The sequence below is a fragment of the Carlito syrichta genome, unplaced genomic scaffold (assembly GCF_000164805.1).
Source record: "Carlito syrichta isolate Samal-C Ts95f unplaced genomic scaffold, Tarsius_syrichta-2.0.1 Scaffold304234, whole genome shotgun sequence".
In the NCBI taxonomy this organism is placed as follows: Eukaryota; Metazoa; Chordata; class Mammalia; order Primates; family Tarsiidae; genus Carlito; species Carlito syrichta.
In genome coordinates, this window is record NW_007248330.1 from 604,227 (window position 1) to 622,309 (window position 18,083).

Sequence of the window (18,083 nt, forward strand, 5' to 3'; positions counted from 1 at the left end):
TAACTGGTATTTTCTTAACTGCTACTGGGATCGGCATTTTTTCATTTTTAGGGCCCTTATACATTTTTTTCTTCTGTAAAAAGGTTCTCAAAGTCCATTTCCAATCATTAGCTCTCCTAATTCTCACTATGGATGTGGTGAAGAAGGCAGGGACAAAACATGGCCACCTTACATTTGGGGAAATGGGGCTCCCAGATATAACAGCAGTCACCAAATCTAACATGTGCCACATATGACTTCTAACTTCCCCAGCAACCCTGCAAGGTAGTTATTACTCTCCTTGTTTTGCAGATAAGGAAACTGGCGCTAAGTGGGGCTGGGTGACTTGCCCAAGGCCACACCGCTGATACTGAGGCCCTGGGTCACTCGAGTCCTAGTCAGTACCCTTGCTGATCTAGCAGTTCCTCCTCTTTCTAAAGGCCTGGACAGAAAGACACTGGTGTCAGCGGGAGGCACGAGGGTCCACCCAGTCCCACACGTGCAGAGAGGCATTGCTTGTTGCTGACAACAAAGTCCTTGGTTTGCAGGGGTGCCAGGTGTGGGTGGTGACCAGCGGGGTAGTGTCTATCCCATTTCCATCTATGAAGACGTGACCTCTGTGAATGAAGAGAGGTTCTACTTGGCTCCCTATTCCACCCCAAGATGTAGCATCATAGACCTGGATGGTTCCATCAAAACCTGGGAACAGAGAGAAGAGGATTGACACTGAATCCCTAAAATACTCTGTATAATTTGCTCTATGGCACCAGAACAGACTTTAGGACAAAGAATCAAGACACTTCAAGGCTAACCAAAGGGCACGCAACATCTGCTCTTGGTGTTGGCACCTGATGACTCCTGGGACCTGTAACCAGAGCATCTGTTGTCCATCTATTATATGCCAGCCTTGAAGGCTAAACATTTTGTCTTTTAATCCTCCCAACAGTGTGAAGTAGGTACTGATATCTTCCCCAGGAAAGTGAGACTTAAGAGACTTTATCAAATCTTTTCAACTTGCCCTAAATTCCAATCTCCCGCCTCCAGTCCCTCTTAGCAGATGGCCTTGTCTCCTACCTAATGAGGGAAACAGAAGCCTCTCGAGAGGAGTGCCATCCAGTCCCTGTATGATCTAGTAACATGCATACTCATCTCTCCTGCTGTCTTCCTGTCACTAAAGAGCCAATTCCTGCACTAGGTTCTTCTTTTCTGCCCTTGCTGGGTCCTGGCACTTCCAGTGATCCTTCCTTGCTCTCTCAGTGACTCTTTCAACCCCTTCCCCTGTTAATGGGCCCTTCCAGCTGCCTTTGAGATACCCTCCTTAGTACCCTGAGGCAACCAGACACCTACCAGCAGATAAGACCCAGCAGCCTGCGGATCTAGCTCCTTTGCTCAACTTGAAAAGCAAGCAAGCTGAGAAGCCTCTTATTCCTAGTACAAGCCCACAGCTGTCCCAGCACCTTACTCTCTGCAGGCCTCTTGACCAACTGCAGACCTGAATTCCTGATAGGTTAGGAAGGGCCCGCTGCCACTGAAGAACCTGGAGAGTTCATCTGGAACTTTCCTGTGACAACATTAACCTCTGGGGTCAGATTTATTACTGTCAGATTATTACCTGAGCTCCCTATGGTCTCCTGCAAAAGAGATCAAATAACAGACACAGAACCCCACTTTGCAATACCTGAGATGGCCAAGCAGTTGTCCAGGGCTGGGGCCCAAGTCACTCTCAGTAGCTCTGGGTTGGGGCTAGGTATGGACACTGGGCACTGGACTGAGCTCATAGGATGGCAGAGATTCCGGGGGTCAAGGAGACGGAGCTGCCCATTTGAGCCAAGGCTGGCGATGCTGGACCCAAGACCCTGGCCCTTGTCCCCAACTTCTGCACACCATCTCTGTCCACCAGACCCAAGGTTGGGGCTGCAACTCTCCAATGGTGCCCATTTCTGGCGGGTGTCAACAAGCCCCAGCCGGCCTGAGGGGCAGCAGAAGGCAAAGGTGTCTGCATCTAGGACCTGCAGGCTACTCAGCTCCTCATTGTCACTGACACCTGGAAGACCGAGGGCACAGGAGAAAAGCTGCTGGAGTCAGATGGGTCTGGCAATTTGGCAGGGCTAGCTGGTCACAAGTCTTGTCCCACACAGGCAGAATGAAGTACATCTCCCCCTCCCACTCATCTCACCATTGTCTGCTCTGCTGGGTAGATGCTCAGCCCTGGGACTGCCTCTTTCCCCCCACAAAAGCAGGAGCCCTTGGCTCGCCTCTTATTCACTGTGTTTCCCCAATACCTGGCACGAGGACTGAACTATGTTTTGAGCGTGGCTGAGTTGGGCTGGGAGGTGGGTGTTGGCTGGGGAGAGCTGCTACAGTACCTGAGGTGTACGCGGTCTTCAGGGACTCCAGGTCCACAATCTCCAGGCTGCTGAGCCTCACCCCATGGAGGACTCTGGGTGCCACTGAGGAAAAGATGGCCACCCTAGGCCAGAGAGTCCCCTCTTTCTCATGCACAGGAACGGTGCTGACAGCTTTAATGACATCTGGGGGGAAAGGGGATAAGGCCAAAATCCAGAATGCTAATGAAGGTTTGAAACATTACACAGTGATGGTCAGTCAGCTGTTCCCCTGGACGTTGAGAATGTCAAGGAAGAAAGGAAGCTGCAGTTGGCGAGAATGGATGCCGAGAGAAACTCATGAACTACATTTATGTCATGTCTACATTTGAACCATCAGAAGCTCTTTAATTTCTTTATAATTTGTCTTCTGAACTGTTTTTTGCCCATAAAAGATAATGAATCATAGCAGGCATCTCAAACTCAGAAGCAGTCCTGCCTTTTTATAGTTTTATGGAGAACAAATAGAAGAGGAGGGAAGGAATGAATACACTGTTGATGGCATCTATACCTTCTATGAAAAATAACAGGTATTGAGTTCATGAGCTGATATTTCCTTTAAAGCATGTTCTATGACCTCAAGCAATCTGCTAAAGCCTAGCAGTAGAAGCTACATTATAGATGTTGTTGTCTTAAAATGTAAACTGGACATCAAGAAAGTCCATGTCTTTTTTAGACTGAATGGAACAATGACATATTTGGCCTCGAGAGTCAAATTTTAGTTTTATCTCAACCTGTTTGGTTAGTGGGCAAATTCTCTTTTCTGTAGCCTGCATTTGAAGCTTCTTTTTTTTTTTTTTTTTTGAGTGGTGTCTCTATCCATAGCCCAGGCTAGAGTGCAGTGGCATGCTCATGGCCGCCTCAGTGTCGACCTGCTGTGCTCTGGCGATCCTTCCGCCTCAGTCTTCCAAGTAGCCAGAACTACAGGTGTGCGCTACCATGCCCGGCTAATTTTTTTATTTATTATAGAGACAAGGTCTCACCATGTTGCCCAGGCTGGTCTCGAACCTGAGGGCTCAGGCAATCCTCTCGCCTCAGTCCCCCAAAATGCTAGGATTACAGGCTTGAGCCATCTCACCCAGCTGAGGTTTCTCTTAATAGATGCCCTTTGCTTTACAAACTACTTAAAGAGAATTTCATAGTTTCCATTTTAGATTGTATTGCTCCAAGAGAGAACTCATAATTTGGTTTCTACATCCTCTGAAGAAAATGGAGATCTATGTATTTTTTAAAAATTCTAAAAGACAGGTGTGGGCCAGACACAATGGCTCAAGCCTGTAATCTCAGCACTGTGGAGGGCCGAGGCGAGGCGAGAGGATTACCTGAGCCCATGGATTTGAGACCAGCCCGGGCAACATGGAGAGACCTCATCTCTACAATAAATCAAAAAATTAGCCTGGCGTGGTGACGTGTGCCTGTAGTTCCAGCTACTTGGAAGGCTGAGGGAGAAGGATCACCTGAGCCCAGCAGGTCAAGGTTGCAGTGGCCGTGGTGACAGAGTGAGACTCCAACTCAAAAAAAAATTAAAAAATTAAAAAATAAAGACAGGTGTGAGTCAGATGAGTAAGGAACAGATGAGAGAAGGACACTCAACAGCTTATCAGGCAAGTATGTGGAAGCAAGCTCCCTGAAGAGAGTTCACACACAGGAGTGCACAGAGGGACGTGTCTGGGCTGGGCTAGAATGCAGAGGACCCTTGAGTACAGCTCCCAAAGGGCTCTCAGTGACCTTGGTTAAGACTTGCTGATCTCAATTGCTCCTATCACAGGAGTCGCAGAGGTTCGGAGCAGACACAACAGCTGGGCCCTCAGGAACAGAGCCTGTCTCCAGGAATGTCAGTGAGGCTGCAGCACAAGCCAGGCACAGCAGAGCTTGCCTGACTCTCCTATAGCCATATTGAAGAGGCTCCTTCTTCCTTTCCATAGACTTTGGGAGCTGGGAACAGATTTTCCCAGGACTTACTGCTGAGAGCCAGGGGATGGTTCTCAGATATGATTTATTTGTCTCCTAATGGGAGGAAGAAGACCTATTTCAAAGATTCAGTGGGAAAAAAGGGCTTGAGGGCCTCCCGACGGCGACTTGCTCTATAATTACAGTAGGAAAGAAATCAAATCTTCTCTGGCCGGTGGTAAAATTTCCCCCTAGGAAATCCATGTCAAATTTACCAAACCAACCTCACATTGAAAAGACAAATTATTACAAAATCAAAGCAAAAGAGAGGCACCTCCAAGAACTTAGAAATAAAACAAAGAAGGCTGCCCTTGAAAATTAAACCAACATAGCTCTTGCTCCTACTTGTGCCCTGTGATAGGCCACCACCTCCCCTAGCCTTCTGCCATGAGAAGCAGCTTCCTGAGGCCTCACCAGAAGCCAAGTAGATGCCAGTACCACACAGAACTATAGAACAGTAAACAGTCAGGTCCTGAGGGTCCTGGGGATCCCAGCAAACAAGCTTGCTCATGCCTGTGTCTGTATCTTGTGAATGGAAAAGGTGAACACCAAGGCCCTGGGCCAGGCTTCAGAATCCTCTCCTCTAAGACCTGCTGGCAGAGGCAACAGAACCTGACATGTGGAAGTGCTGAAGACACCTTGCCATCAGCCTAAAAGGAGACTGTTACCAAGGAGAGCAGAACAGACAGAAGGGAACAAACCTGGAACGAGGGCATCAGTAGGCAGCTGTATTGATTAACCCTGTTTCCTGTTACATAGCTACAGCTACAGTAGACAATACTTTATTCTTTTGTTTAAAAAAAGAAAGAAAATTAAACCAACACGGAATTGGTTAGAACAGAAGTAGGGAGAGGTACCTGAAGGAGTCAGAACAGCTCCCAGGCCTGCAAAACTGAGCAAATGTCATGACATCTCTAAGGGCAAATGGGGCCCACGAGAGGGGGCTGTTCAGCCATGGAGGCAAAGAAAATGCCAGGGCCTATCCAGGACAGAGGGAGCCGCACCAACAGACGAATCTCTAAGTTCCAAGGGGAAGCAGCAAGTGACATTCAGCTGAGACTCTTAGATATTGCATTTCTCCAACTCAGTGGCTTCCACAGCCTCAAAGAGACCTTATATAGAGGCGGGGGCATGGACAGCAATGCCTTCCCAAGTTTCATGCTGTCTGCTAAGGTGTCTCTTGAAAAAGCATTCTGAAAACCTCTTATTCTGGTGACACTGATCATACAGTCTTGATTAGGCCAGATCATCTATAGGCAAAGAATAAGGATCTGAATATTCTACTTTTAATGATATATATTTTTCATTACAACTAATGTAATTATATTCTGATTTATACAGCCATCTAGTGAGCCTGGTGAGTGTGTCTGCCCCTATAAACAGATTCAGTTTTTCCTGAATGTGCTGACAAAAATCAGGTTTCTGAGACACCAAGGCTGTAGGTCAATTCCTGGACCTTGGAAAATTCACTAAGATAATATTATACCTTTAGGCCTCTAGGAAAATAGATGGCCAGTGTTCCCTCAGCTCTGGAATATTCTGCACTAACATCTAGAGAAAGATGACTATCTGACTTTCAAATCCCATATGAGCATCAGAACAAGTACCCTTCAGCCATTAGCTCCTCTAGGCCTAAGGTTACAGGTTCCATGTGACACCTGATAACGATACACTGCAAGGACAAAAGCCTCCTCCAAATGGTAAGACTTCTCTCCCTCTCAACTTGAAACCACTGCTGCTCCACCCGGCCAGTTTTGGGACAAAGAAAAAAACAGGAAAAAACTACAAGTTACTGGCATAAGGATAGAAACACAGATCAATGGAGTAAAGCTGAGAGTCCAGAAATAAATGCTTATATTTATGGTCAACTGATTTTAAACAAAGGCACCAAGGTAAACCAATGGAGAAGGGACAGGCTTTTTTTTTTTTTTTTTTTTTTGAGTCAGAGTCTCACTGTTTTGCCTGGGCTGGAGTGCAATATCATGCTCACGGCCACCACAGCCTTGACCTGTTGGGCTGAGGTGATCCTTCCACCTCAGCCTTCCAAGTTGCTGGAACTACAGGCATGTGCCACCTTGCCCAGCTAATTTTTTGATTTATTGTAGAGACGAAGTCTTGCCATGTTGCCTGGGCTGGTCTCGAACCTGTAGGCTCAGGCAATTCTCTTGCTTCGGCATACCAAAGTGCTGGGATTACAGGTGTGAGCCACCACGCCTAGCTAGGACAGGCTTTTTAACAAATGGTGCTGGGACAACTGTACGTCACATGTAAAAGATGAACTCAGACCCTTACCCCATACCACTCACGAAAATTAACTCAAATGGATCACAGACTCAACACTGGAGCTAAAACAGAAAACTTTAGAAAAAATAGGAGAAAATCTATGAATGAGGTAAAAATTGCTTAGATATGACACCAAAAGCACAGTCCTTAAGAAGAAAAATTGGTAAGCTGGACCTCAGCAAAATTAAAAACTTTAATGATTCAAAGGATACCATAAGAAGATGAAAAGGGAATGTAAAAAATACAAGTAAATAAAAGGAGATGAAGAGACAAGTGACAGCGAGAAAATATTAGCAAACATATAAAGAATTTTTATCCAGAAAGTACAAAGAAGTTTCACAATTCAATAAAGATAAACAGGCCAGGCACAGTGGCTCAAGCCTATAATCCCAGCACTTTGGGAGGCTGAGGGGAGAGGATTGCCTGAGCCCGCAGGTTCAAGACGACTGGGCAACAACATGAAGAGACCTCATCTCTATAATAAATCAAAAAATTAGCTGGGCATGGTAGCACACGTCTGTAGTTCTGGCTACTTGGATGGCTGAGGTGGAAGGACTGCCAGTGCCCAGCAGGTCAAGGCTGTGGTGGCTGGGAGCATGTCACTGCACTTAGCCTGGGCGACAGAGTTGGGCTCAGGCTGGAGTGAGACTCTGACTCAAAGAAAAAATTAACTAATTAATTAAAATAATAATAAAAGATAACCCAATCATTTGTTTGTTTTTGTTTTTTGTTATTATTATTGTTTTTTGAGTTGGACTCTCACTCTGTCGCCCAGGCTGGAGTGCAGTGGCATGCTCATGGCCACTGCAGCCTCAAGCTGCTGAGCTCAGGTGATCCTTCCGCCTCAGCTTTCCAAGTAGCCGGAACTACAGGCGTGTGCTACCATGCCCAGCAAATTTTTTGATTTATTGTAGAGACAAAGTCTCACCAAGTTGCCCAGGCTGGTCTCAAACCCCTGGGCTCAGGCAATCCTCTTGCTTCGGTGCCCCCCCAAAGTTCTGGGATTACAGGTTTGAGCCACTGCACCCGGCCAGGAGATCCTTTCATATAGCCTTCCAAGTAGCTGGGACTACCACCAAGCCCAGCTAATTTTTTTTTTTTTAATTTCTTGTACAGTACAGATGAGGTCTCGCTCTGTTGCTCAGGCCAGTCTAGAACTCCTGGGCTCAAGCAATCCTCTCACCTCGGCCTCCCAAATTGCTGGGATTACAGGCATTAGCCACCATACCTGGTTGGGAAAAAGATCTTAATAGACATTTCACCAAATATACAAATGTCTAATAAGCACATGAAAAGATGCTCAATATTATTAATCATGAGGGAAATGCAGATGAAAGCTACAATGATATACAATACCACACCCATTAGCATGGGTTTAATAAAAAAGACAGTAACAAATGTTGGTAAGAATATGGAAAAACAAGAATGCTTATACACTGCTGGTGGGAATGTAAATGAAGTCACTCTGGAAAGTTTGCAAGTCCTAAAAAGTCAAACATAAATTTATCCTACAACCCAGCAATTAAATTTCTAGGTGTCTACCCAAGAGAACAAAAACATATATCCATACAAAAGACTTGTACATTCATGTTTGTAGCAGTATTACATTATTCATAACAGCCAAATATTGGATCCAACAACAGGTGAATGGATGGACAAAATGTGGTACATCCATATAATGGAATACTATTTAATTGAAAAAAGGAACAAACTGCAGACACATGCTACGACATGAACTGACCACAAAAGCTTTTTGTTAAGTGAAAGGAGCCAGACACAAGACCACATATTGTATGAAATGCCCAGAAAAAGCAAATCTATTATAGAGATTTGCCTGGAGTGGGGATTAACAGTAAACCGCATGACAGATCTTAACAGTATGATGAAAATGTTCTAAAACTGATTTACCGTGATGACTCTACAACTTGTTAAACTGAATTGTACATTATATGATATGTAAAACATACATCAATAAAATTATTTTTTTAAAATCCACCATAACTGAGTAATACAAGCAACTGAAAGCTATAGCATAGGACAAGTGACAAGGAAAACAAGGAGAGCCCACAGTGACCTCAAAAAGCAAATGAGCACAAGAACTGCCTTTCTGCAGCAGTGAAGCCTGGGGAGAAGCCAACAGCTGCCAGACAGTTTCTAGGAAGTTTCCAAGTAAGGCAGCATGGGGACCAGAAGGCAGAGGGTCACACAACCAAAAGAGAGTTCCAAAAGCAGTTGCCTGGCCCTCAGGTACGCTTCCATGCTGGCCAACAACACTAATTGAAGGAGAGACGGTAGGGGCTGGATCGGGCCAGATGGCTACATGCTCTGGTGCCTGCTCTACAGGGGACCTCAAACTCACTGCTGGAGGGAACACTATTCCTCAAGGGTAACTTCCCTCTGCTCCCAGAAGAGCCAGAATGAACACTTCCTGCTCCTCTCTCCATTCCTGTTAGGAAGTAGAATGACTTTTCTGAGTGGGAGACTGACCAGCCACGTCTTGCTCACTCCTTATTTTCCTGCCCTGGAACCAGCATGCCTGCAAAGAGAGGTAGCCTCCTCAATGCTGCCTTCTCCTCCAGGAGCTGAGCTCACCTGAGCAGTTCCAGTTCTGCCTTTGCCTCTGCCCCTGCCTAGGGGAGAGGCTTGCAGTTCTCTGGGTGAATTTAATTCTAGGAGTAGGTTACAGGAAGCTCCATTTGGGGCCTAGATGCCATGCTGTAGTTGCTAATTCACCTTTGCCTGCATTGAAGTAAATAACTGCATTTTAATTCCCAACCAGCTCAGAGTCTACTTAACTAGTTCAAGTTAGAAGACAAGGGTGTGGGCCGGGCTCGGTGGCTCAGCCCGTAATCCCAGCGCTTTGGGAGGCTGAGGTGAGCGGATTGCCTGAGCCTGAGGGTTCGAGACCTGCCTGGGCAACTTGGCGAGACATCGCTACAATAAATCAAAAATTAGCTGGGCATGGTAGTGCACGCTGTAGTTCCAGCTACTTGGAAGGCTGAGGTGGAAGGATCGCCGGAGCCCAGCAGGTCGAGGCTGCAGTGGCCGGGAGCAGCCACTGCACTCCAGTCTGGGTGACAGAGTGAGACTCCAACTCAAACAGAAAAAGAAGACAAGGGTGTGTGTGTTACAAACTTTCCCAGAACCCCAATTCCCACCAAGTCAGATTCACTTACCATTGTCCTCTGCAACCTGCCAAACCTGCAGATAACAACCTGGAAGGCCACTGGTCACCAGCAATCTACTCAGGAGAGATAGAAAACCTTAGTCCAGACAGGGGGGCTCATTCACATATGCTCCTTCCACTCTCCAGCCCACTCAGTCTGGGACCCACTCCCCCTATCAGAAACCTTACTGAGGGTCCTCAAGGCCAGCCACCCCCATTTAACAGATGAGGAGCAGGCACACTCTGCTTCAGAGACAGGCCACAGTTCATGGAGAGTCACAGGACTGAGCCCAGGTTTTCACATGTCATGATGGTCCCTAGAGAGCACACCAGTGTGGAGTCTGAGCACAAAGCTTTGACCCAGACTCTCAGCCTCTCCCAACTGAGCTATTACTGCCCAGCCACCCACCATCAGCTTTCTCAGAAATTAACAGCTCCTCCTATACTGGATCTGTTCCCTGAAGCAACTCCCCAGTGACCTGCTGGGTACATTAGTAAAGAGCTGTGGGGGGACTGCGAAGCCACAGCAGCAGTTTCTTTGTATGTGAAACCTGTGTGTGTGTGTGCACACATGCTCACATGTGCTAGTGCGCTGGGGTAGGGATAAAGAGGCAGGACGTCCCTGGGCATCTCCAGCTATCTCATCCTGAATGGAAGATCTGGGTCACAGAACTGACCATACCTGGTACTCGGCACATGCTTTAGATCGAAGACAGGCCTGTCTGAAAATCCTCCGTGGCGCACTTTGAAATCTCTTTCTGGGAATAAGCCCTAAAATACAAAGGGTCAGCCAATCAGATAGAGTCTGCTCTTCAAAGGAACGCTTCAGATGAACTCTAGCTAAGGAGTCAGACCCTGGCCTGGCAGGCAGCCATGGAAGTCAATCAGCTGGTAACAGGGTCTTGGTGTGCTGTTATCTGGAGACGTTGGTCTCAGCTGTCTATGTATGCAGCTTCCTTTTCCCCCCAGAACATATAAGCCCTTTTCCTAGCCTTTTTCTAGCCCCTTCCACACAGCACAAGCACATACACCAGACCTTCTTAGAGGAGACTCAGAGAAAGCAACTAATACATCCTCATTCCTCCCCCTCATTCCCTGATTGGAGGCCAGGTGGGTTCCTCTAACAATAAAAACGTAACAACCACCACTTATCAAAGTGTTCACAGTGTCTGGCACTCTGCTTAGGGCTTTATCATGTTTAATTCTTACAACCACCCTGTGACATAGGTACTATAATTATCCCATTCTGCAAATGACAAAACAGGTACAGGTAGCTTAAGGCACTTTTCTTAGGTCACATAGATAATAAGTTGTGAATCTGAGCCGAAGTCTGTCTAACCAAAGTCCATGCTCTTGGCCATGAGACTCTACTATCTCCATGTAAAAACTGGCGATAAGGGACAAGGGGGTAGCCACAAGAGAAAGAAGCAAAGTCATGCATGTAGGGGGAGGCAAATCAGTTTTTCCATCAAGGCTTAGTCTGAGTGAGGCCCTGGCTCAAGTATGAGTAATGGAGATGGGGCAGATCAAGAGCACTAGGTAGGCAATAGCTCCCTAGGGCAACAGAGGCCAGGCTGTCTTATAGCTTCCGTAGCCTCTAGGTTTTGTGAGTACAAGCTTGGTGTTTTTCTGAGCTTTCTAACTCAGTATGCCTGGGAAAGGGCCTAGGAATATGCATTTTAGGTCAGGACCCACAAAAATGCTGTGGCAGAGGTCACCAAGAACTTCCCAACTGCCAATCTAATGAATGACTCCTTCAATCCTCATCAGAATGATTTTACAGTAACATTAAGACAGCTACCAACTCTTTTCTTCTTGCCATGCTCTCTTCTCTTGGCTTCTGAAACACCAGCCTTTTCTGAGACTTCTCCTACTTCAAAGGCTATTCTTTCTTAGGGGGGCCAGGTGGGTTCATCTGCCTGTACCCATCTCTTCAATGTACACCCCGGGGTTCTGTTCTTACTGCATTCTCCTCTTACTCATGAGGTGATCTTAACTATTCTAAGAGCTTCAGCTACTCTCTATACCTTAAGGGCTCCCTATATCTATTTTTGACAAAGTAAAACTGACCACTTCTTCTAGTAGCCCTCTGTAAACTATGGAATGTTCCACAGCATTTCTCTTTATGCATATTTGCCTCTATCAGATTATAAGGGTGGGCTCAGCACTTGTTTTTCTCTTTTTCTTTTCTTTTTTTTTTTGAGTTGGAGTCTCACTATCACCCAGGCTGGAGTGGAGTGTAGTGGCACACTCACAGTCACTGCAGCCTCGACCTGCTGGGCTCAGGCGATCCTTCAGCCTCAGCCTTCCAAAATGCTGGGATTACAGGCATGAACATCCTGTAATCTCTCTTTTTCTAGCATCCAAGACAATACCTGGCAGACAACAGGAACTCCCAATGTTTAATAAGTAAATAAAAGTTGACACTTATACTCAGCATTTACATTTCAAGTTACCTGATTTTCATTTACATAAAGTCTGAGAGGTAATATCAGATGAAGAATCTCATTTTTTTTCAGACCTTCATAGCCAGCAACAAAAACACCTAGAAAAAGAAGCAGAAGTAGCTGTGACAAATTGTTAGAAAGATTGTAGCTCACAGCTGGGTCTATGGACTCGCACCAAATCCCCCAAAGCAAGGATAATTTCCTTCCCCATCAATGTGAGTCCTTGTATCAGGGGACAGAAGATCTTAATAAAAGGAATGTAAGTGTTGACAGGGCATCAAATTGCTACAAGTGACCTTCAGGTGCCCAGAAGCTGAGCCCCTGATACCAGCCTCAAGAGGGCGATTCCCCTCCTTTGGGGCCAGTCAGGGCATATCACCTTTGTCATCAATCCATTCAAGGACTCGAGTGGCTCCCGAGAGGTCGAATGCATAGAAATCCTGGTACCTGCGCGACAGGGACACAAAATCACACAGTGCCCAGCACTTCACGGTCATCGAGGAACTCCAAGGGTCTGCCGCCTGCTTCGGCAGCCCAGGCTCTGGAGTCAGGCAGATGTGAGACAGTTTACTTCGCCTTTTACCCCCTGCGTGTCTGGGCCCAACCTCGGTCCTCATCTGTGGCACTCCCAGGGTCCCCAGATTGCCCGAAGTTGACGTGAGGACTTAGTGAGATAATCTGTGTTCAGGCTTAACGGAGAGCCTGGCGCAAAGCTGGTCTCGTGTGTTATCCTCCCAAGCGCTGCTCTCGCTCCTCACACGACTTGGCGCACGCTGAAAGGCGCCATCTCCCAGGTGCCCGGCCGAGGCCCAGGCGGAGTTCCCGCGTCGGCCCGGTCCCGCGGCCACCGTGGGCCCAGCCCCTCCAGGATCCCCCACGTGCCTCCGTGCGCACCCATCTGCCCGCCCTGCCGCTCCAAGTCCCCCTGCCCTACGCGATTTACAAGCGCAAGGACTCCACCAGCCAATCCTCCTCGGACTCCATGGCAACTGTCGCTTCCGGTGCCCCACTTCCGACTGCGCGCCTTCCCGGGCGGGCGCGGTCCTCTCGCGAGGTGTGGGCGGGCCTTCCCTCTAGGGGGAGGGGCTTAGAGATGCCGGAGCACCGCCCACCAGGCTCTGCGCCCTGGCCCAGCTGGGTCCCAGGAACTCCGGGCAAAGGCTCTAGGAAGACAGTGCTTCCCAATGTCAGCTCCGAGCACGGCCCGAAGAGCCATAGGCTCGCCCGTTTTAAGACCAGGTATTTGAGGCCCAGAGACCGGGAGTCCGTGCTCCAAGGCCAGATGTAACGCAGGACTGATCAGTTAAATTCCAATTTTAGATAATGAATGTTTTTTGGTACGAGCATGTTCATGCAATATTTAGGACATTTTATACGACCAAACTATTGTTTATCTGAAATTCTAATCTAACTGGGTGCCCTGTGTTTTTATTTGCTAACTCGGGCAACTCTACCCAAGGCCAGAGAAGAAAGTAAGGGGACGGTGGGAGTTGGATGCCAACCCAACTCTCCCCGGTATAAACAGGCACTCCCCTCGAAGCTTGGCATGGGGGTAAAATGAGACGATCAGCCAAGGCCGGTAGCGTCGTGTAGACAGCCCCCTTTACTAGCGAGGAAACAGATGAGCTACTTGTCTGCACCAGTAGGTGGCAGAGGCGAGAACTGATCCCGGCGCCTGGCCCGGGACCTGGCATATAGCCGGTATGAATAGCTGCTGCTGAAGAGAGAAGAGTGGGAGTCTAGAGTCCGTGCCAGGTTGGTGCCGTGGCATGGAGTGTTCTGGGCTTTTTGGAGCCAGCCCCGTCTCAGTGCACGCCCCGCCCTCCAGCCCCCTTTCCCTCCCATTTCCCCAAACTGGCTGGGAGAAGAGGACCACACATTCCGTTTAAAGAGCAAGGCTTTATTCACAACTTCAACAGGGAAGCAAGAAATACAGCAGGAACATAACTTTTGTCTGCATCAGCGACATTCCTGGTGAACCAACCAGAAATCACTGTAATGGAGTAACAGAGATTTGAGCTCAGGATTTATGTCCACATGGGGCCACCACCAGGGTCCCATTCAGCACCTTCCCTGGGCGGGCACAATCTAAGCCATGTTGTTGTGTCTGCCCCGTTACTGGAGTTATTCCTGCAGTATTTGCACCAGCAGCCTCCTGTACTGAAGGGAAACATACAGAAGAATTGAGCTGGGGAGGGGACAAATGACAGGGGCATCCTGCCACTCCTAAGTGCTAGATGTCTGCAGAGGTGGGCAGGGGGAGGCTTTCGGCTGAGGCAGGCTTCCTAACACTGAAGGGCCTGGAAGAGGCTGGGGCAGCAGTCTTCTCAGAATACAGTCTCAACTGCACGGTCACAGAACATCATGAAAGTAAAACCAAGTACAGCACCTGGTGATGGGCCAGTGTCAGGGTCCTCACACCCTCACCCACCCCAGACGTCACTCTGAAGCCCCATGCCCCAGGGCTAGGTGCTGCTTTCTCAGAGATTCTCTAGCTGGTCTGTGTGTTTCAGAGCTTCAAAACCAACAGCCTAGCAGAGACATCGTCTCCCTTCAGCCTCAGTCAGCCTATCCATTACATCCCTGGGGACTTCAGCCTATCCATTACATCTGAGGTCCCCAAGGGCTTGTGGTTCTGCCCATCAGGAAGTCAGGGATGTTGGGTGGGGCTGGGATTGGCATTCCCTAGGGAATGCCCCTCTCTTCTTTCAAAACATGCACTATGTGCTGGGCATGGTGGGGGAGATGGAAGGTGAGTCAGCAACAGGTGTGCCAGGAAGCTCCCGGATGGGTTGTTCCCGTTTACTAAGGGCTTTCTATGCACCAGGCACCATGTTGAACAAGTGACAGAAATGGCCTCATTTAATAGGAGATGGACCTATTATACTATGTTTATGGATGAGGAAGATGAGGCTCAGAGATGTTAAGAAATATTTCTCAGATCACACAGCTACTGAGTAGCTGGGTTAGGAGCCCAAACTGTTGTTGCCAGACCCCACATTCTCCTGCAGCAACAAGTACCAGTGGGTGGTGTGCAGTGGGGACAGTGCCTGGAGAGGGAATCGAGGAGCTGCCACTCAACCAGGCTAGACACTAAGGCTGACTTGGCTTTGGCTTTGGGACTTTGACCCCGTACATAGGCCAGTGATTTACAACCAAGAGTGATTTGGGACCCTCTCCCCAAGGGATCTGATGATGTCTGGGGGCATTTTTAGTTGTGGTGGGGGATGCTACTGGCATCTTGTGGTAGAGACCAGGGATGCAGCTAAACATCTTACCATGCACAGGACAGCTCCCACACTGAAGAGTGACCCAGCCTAGAATGTCAAGAGTGCTGAAGCTGATCAACCTGCCATGCTACGGAGGCAGATGAGATGGAGAGAGCACTGGTCAGGGTGAACAAGGGTCAGGCTCTATCTTGGCTGCTGACTTCTCTTTCCTTTTCTGGGCCTCAGGTCCCGGTCTGGCCACTTGCGTACCCAGGGCACAGCTAGGGTAGGTTGAGGCTGTGTGAACTAGGGAGAAGGTCCTGCTGCAAAAGGCTGGATCACCCCAGGCTGAGACCTTAGACTGGGTGATGGGTGAGAGTGAGGGGGAGCTTCCTTCCTACATCTTGCTCCCTGGGGCCTACTAGGGAGGTCAGCTGCCCTTCTTTGGAGCATTTTCCCCTTGAACCCTGTGACACAGGGAGACCTGGAACCCTGCATTCTGGGGTCCACACCCATCATGCCCTGGTCAGACAGTCACACCCTAAACTCAGTGCCAGTGGCAGTCGCTCCCATGTTGGGTCTGGGCTGGCCCCAGCCAAGCCCTCCTGGTACTGGGGTGGGGGTCTGGCTCACCTGGGTGTAGGGGGCCAGGCGGCTAAGTCTCATGCCCAGAGCTTTCTTCAGCAGGAGGATCCTGAGCAGATCATGACTCAGCCGCAGTCCTGGGTCCCTCAGGGAGGTGTGGGGAGCTGTCCCCAACAGGGATGGGCTGGGGGGCTCCAGACTTTTCTTGCCCATGAAGTGACCTAGAAAGGACATGGCGAGGCACAAGAAAGTCAGGGGGTGAGGATCTTACCCCAGAGGGAGAGTTCTTCGTCTCCCCCTTTCTGCTCTTGTGGCTAAAATATGCAACCTTCCTCCTCCTGCACCTCCTCCTCACCAAAGAGCCACGAAGACGTCTGGGTGGTGGCAAAGCCTGCTACCTTAAGCTTTGCTTAACTGGTGGCGGGGTGGGGATGCTGGCACGGCCGGAAGGAGCGCGGGATGGTCCCGGGCCAGGGAGAAAGTTTGCTAGTTGTGCTGCCTGCATAGATGAGGGGTGGGAAAGGACAGAGAAGTGGAGGATGAAGAGGTGCGTGTGGGGTGGAGATGCAGGGAAGACAGACCGGAGGGTAGAAAGTTCCGCGATGCCTTGCCTAAGGGAAGGGGCACCAGCCTGCAGTCAGAGCTAGGATCCAGCCCCAGCGCAGCCTTAGACTGGCCGGGTGAGCTTCACCAAGCCGCTGCCCTGTCTGCGTCTCAAGTGCCCATCTGTTAAAATTAGATGAGCCCCAGGGTACCCACCTGCCCGGACACCAGTGTCCGTGGCTGAGGAGCAGCCAGGGGGTTGAGTAGGAAACGGTTCCAGCAGGGTTGAGGGGGTTGCCCGCGTCCCCAAACTCACCGGTGGCCCAGAGGTTACCCCGAGGGTGCACTCGGATCCTGCTGGCGCGGCTGCGGGGCTCCGGGGGGTCCCAGCTGAGCTGGGCGACGCCCGCGGCGAGCAGGGCGAAGAGCAGGAGGCCGCGAAGCAGCCGAGCGCCCCCTGCCCGCCGACTCATGGCGGCGCCGAGGCTGCAGCTCCGCTCCGGCGCTCGCGGCTGCTCGTGTCCCCGGCCCGCTTTCCTTCCTTTTAAACCCGCGTCCCTGGGGGCGGAGCCTGCCCCGGAGCCGCCCCCCCGGCGCGCCGCCCCGCCCTCCCCGGGACCCCCACGGCCGAGCTCTCCGGCAGAGGCGCCACCCTCCGAAGGTCCTCCGCACAGACCTGCGCCCCGCGCTCCTGCCCGCGCCTGGGCGCCGCCTTCTCCGGGGGCTCAGGCGAAGCCCACCAGCTGCGGGCTAAGGCCGGCCCGGAGCCGGCGGGGGCCTGGCGCAAAGCTCGTTCCCCCGGCCCTCCCTCTCCGCTCCCGCCAACACGTTACTTCCCCACTCCGAGCTTTCCGCCAACACGTTACTTCCCCACTCCGAGCCTCGCTGTACGAGAGTAAAACTCGGGGAAGAAGCCGTCCTCCCGTGCAACAAGGCCCAGTCAAGGGAGCGCCGTCGCCCCCTCCCTCCGAGGGAATCTGGGCCGTGTTCACCTCGCTGTCTGCCCAACCTTGGCCAGCACACGCCAGGCAATTTGGAAATGTTGGGGGGCACATCAGGTACTCCGGCTGGGAACTCAGAATAATGGAGGGTGGGACGAGGAGCCACTGAGCTGGACCCAGCTGGAGGGCCTGGCCTATGGTCAGGAAGCAGATCTCTGGGTCAGGGAAGTGGAAAGAGCACTGGACCAGCAGTCCATATAATACAAGCGGTGGCCTCGTTTAAGCTCACTTTCAACTGTAAAATGGGAATAACCACATTACCCTTATTTTAGTACTTTTAATTTTTTTTTTTGAGTCCGGATCTCACTCTGTTACCCAGGCTGGAGTCCAGTGGCATGATAATGGTTCACTGCAGCCTCCACCTCCTGGGCTTGGGTAATATTTCCACCTCAGCCTCGCGAGTAGCTGGGATTACAGGTGTGTACCACCATGCCTGACTAATTGTTTTATTTTTTTGTAGAGACAGGGTCTTGCTATGTTGTCCAGGCTGATCTTGACACCTGGTCTCAAGCAGTCCTCTTGCCTCAGCCTCCCAA

General features: G+C 49.9%; 2 protein-coding genes across 3 annotated transcripts; both read right to left on the reverse strand.

Annotated features, from left to right (window-relative positions):
- On the reverse strand, window positions 1-13,251 carry WDR73 (WD repeat domain 73). Its single transcript, XM_008059521.2, has 8 exons — window positions 13,153-13,251; window positions 12,589-12,656; window positions 12,219-12,307; window positions 10,445-10,533; window positions 9,773-9,837; window positions 2,346-2,510; window positions 1,658-2,023; window positions 1-678 (listed from the first exon to the last, which is right to left on the reverse strand). Exons 1-8 carry the CDS (start codon window positions 13,191-13,193, stop codon window positions 443-445), a joined length of 1,119 nt encoding a protein of 372 aa, XP_008057712.1. The 5' UTR covers window positions 13,194-13,251; the 3' UTR covers window positions 1-442.
- An 837-nt stretch (window positions 13,252-14,088) lies between these two features.
- Window positions 14,089-17,086, reverse strand: NMB (neuromedin B). 2 transcript variants are annotated; one of them, XM_008059522.1, is made up of 3 exons: window positions 16,863-17,048; window positions 16,052-16,224; window positions 14,089-14,364 (listed from the first exon to the last, which is right to left on the reverse strand). In XM_008059522.1, exons 1-3 carry the CDS (start codon window positions 17,017-17,019, stop codon window positions 14,230-14,232), a joined length of 465 nt encoding a protein of 154 aa, XP_008057713.1. In that variant the 5' UTR covers window positions 17,020-17,048; the 3' UTR covers window positions 14,089-14,229. The 2 variants fall into 2 exon arrangements, with proteins under 2 accessions (XP_008057713.1, XP_008057715.1); XM_008059524.2 differs by having other exon boundaries at window positions 14,094-14,369; window positions 16,863-17,086.
- Window positions 17,087-18,083: the final 997 nt, after the last annotated feature.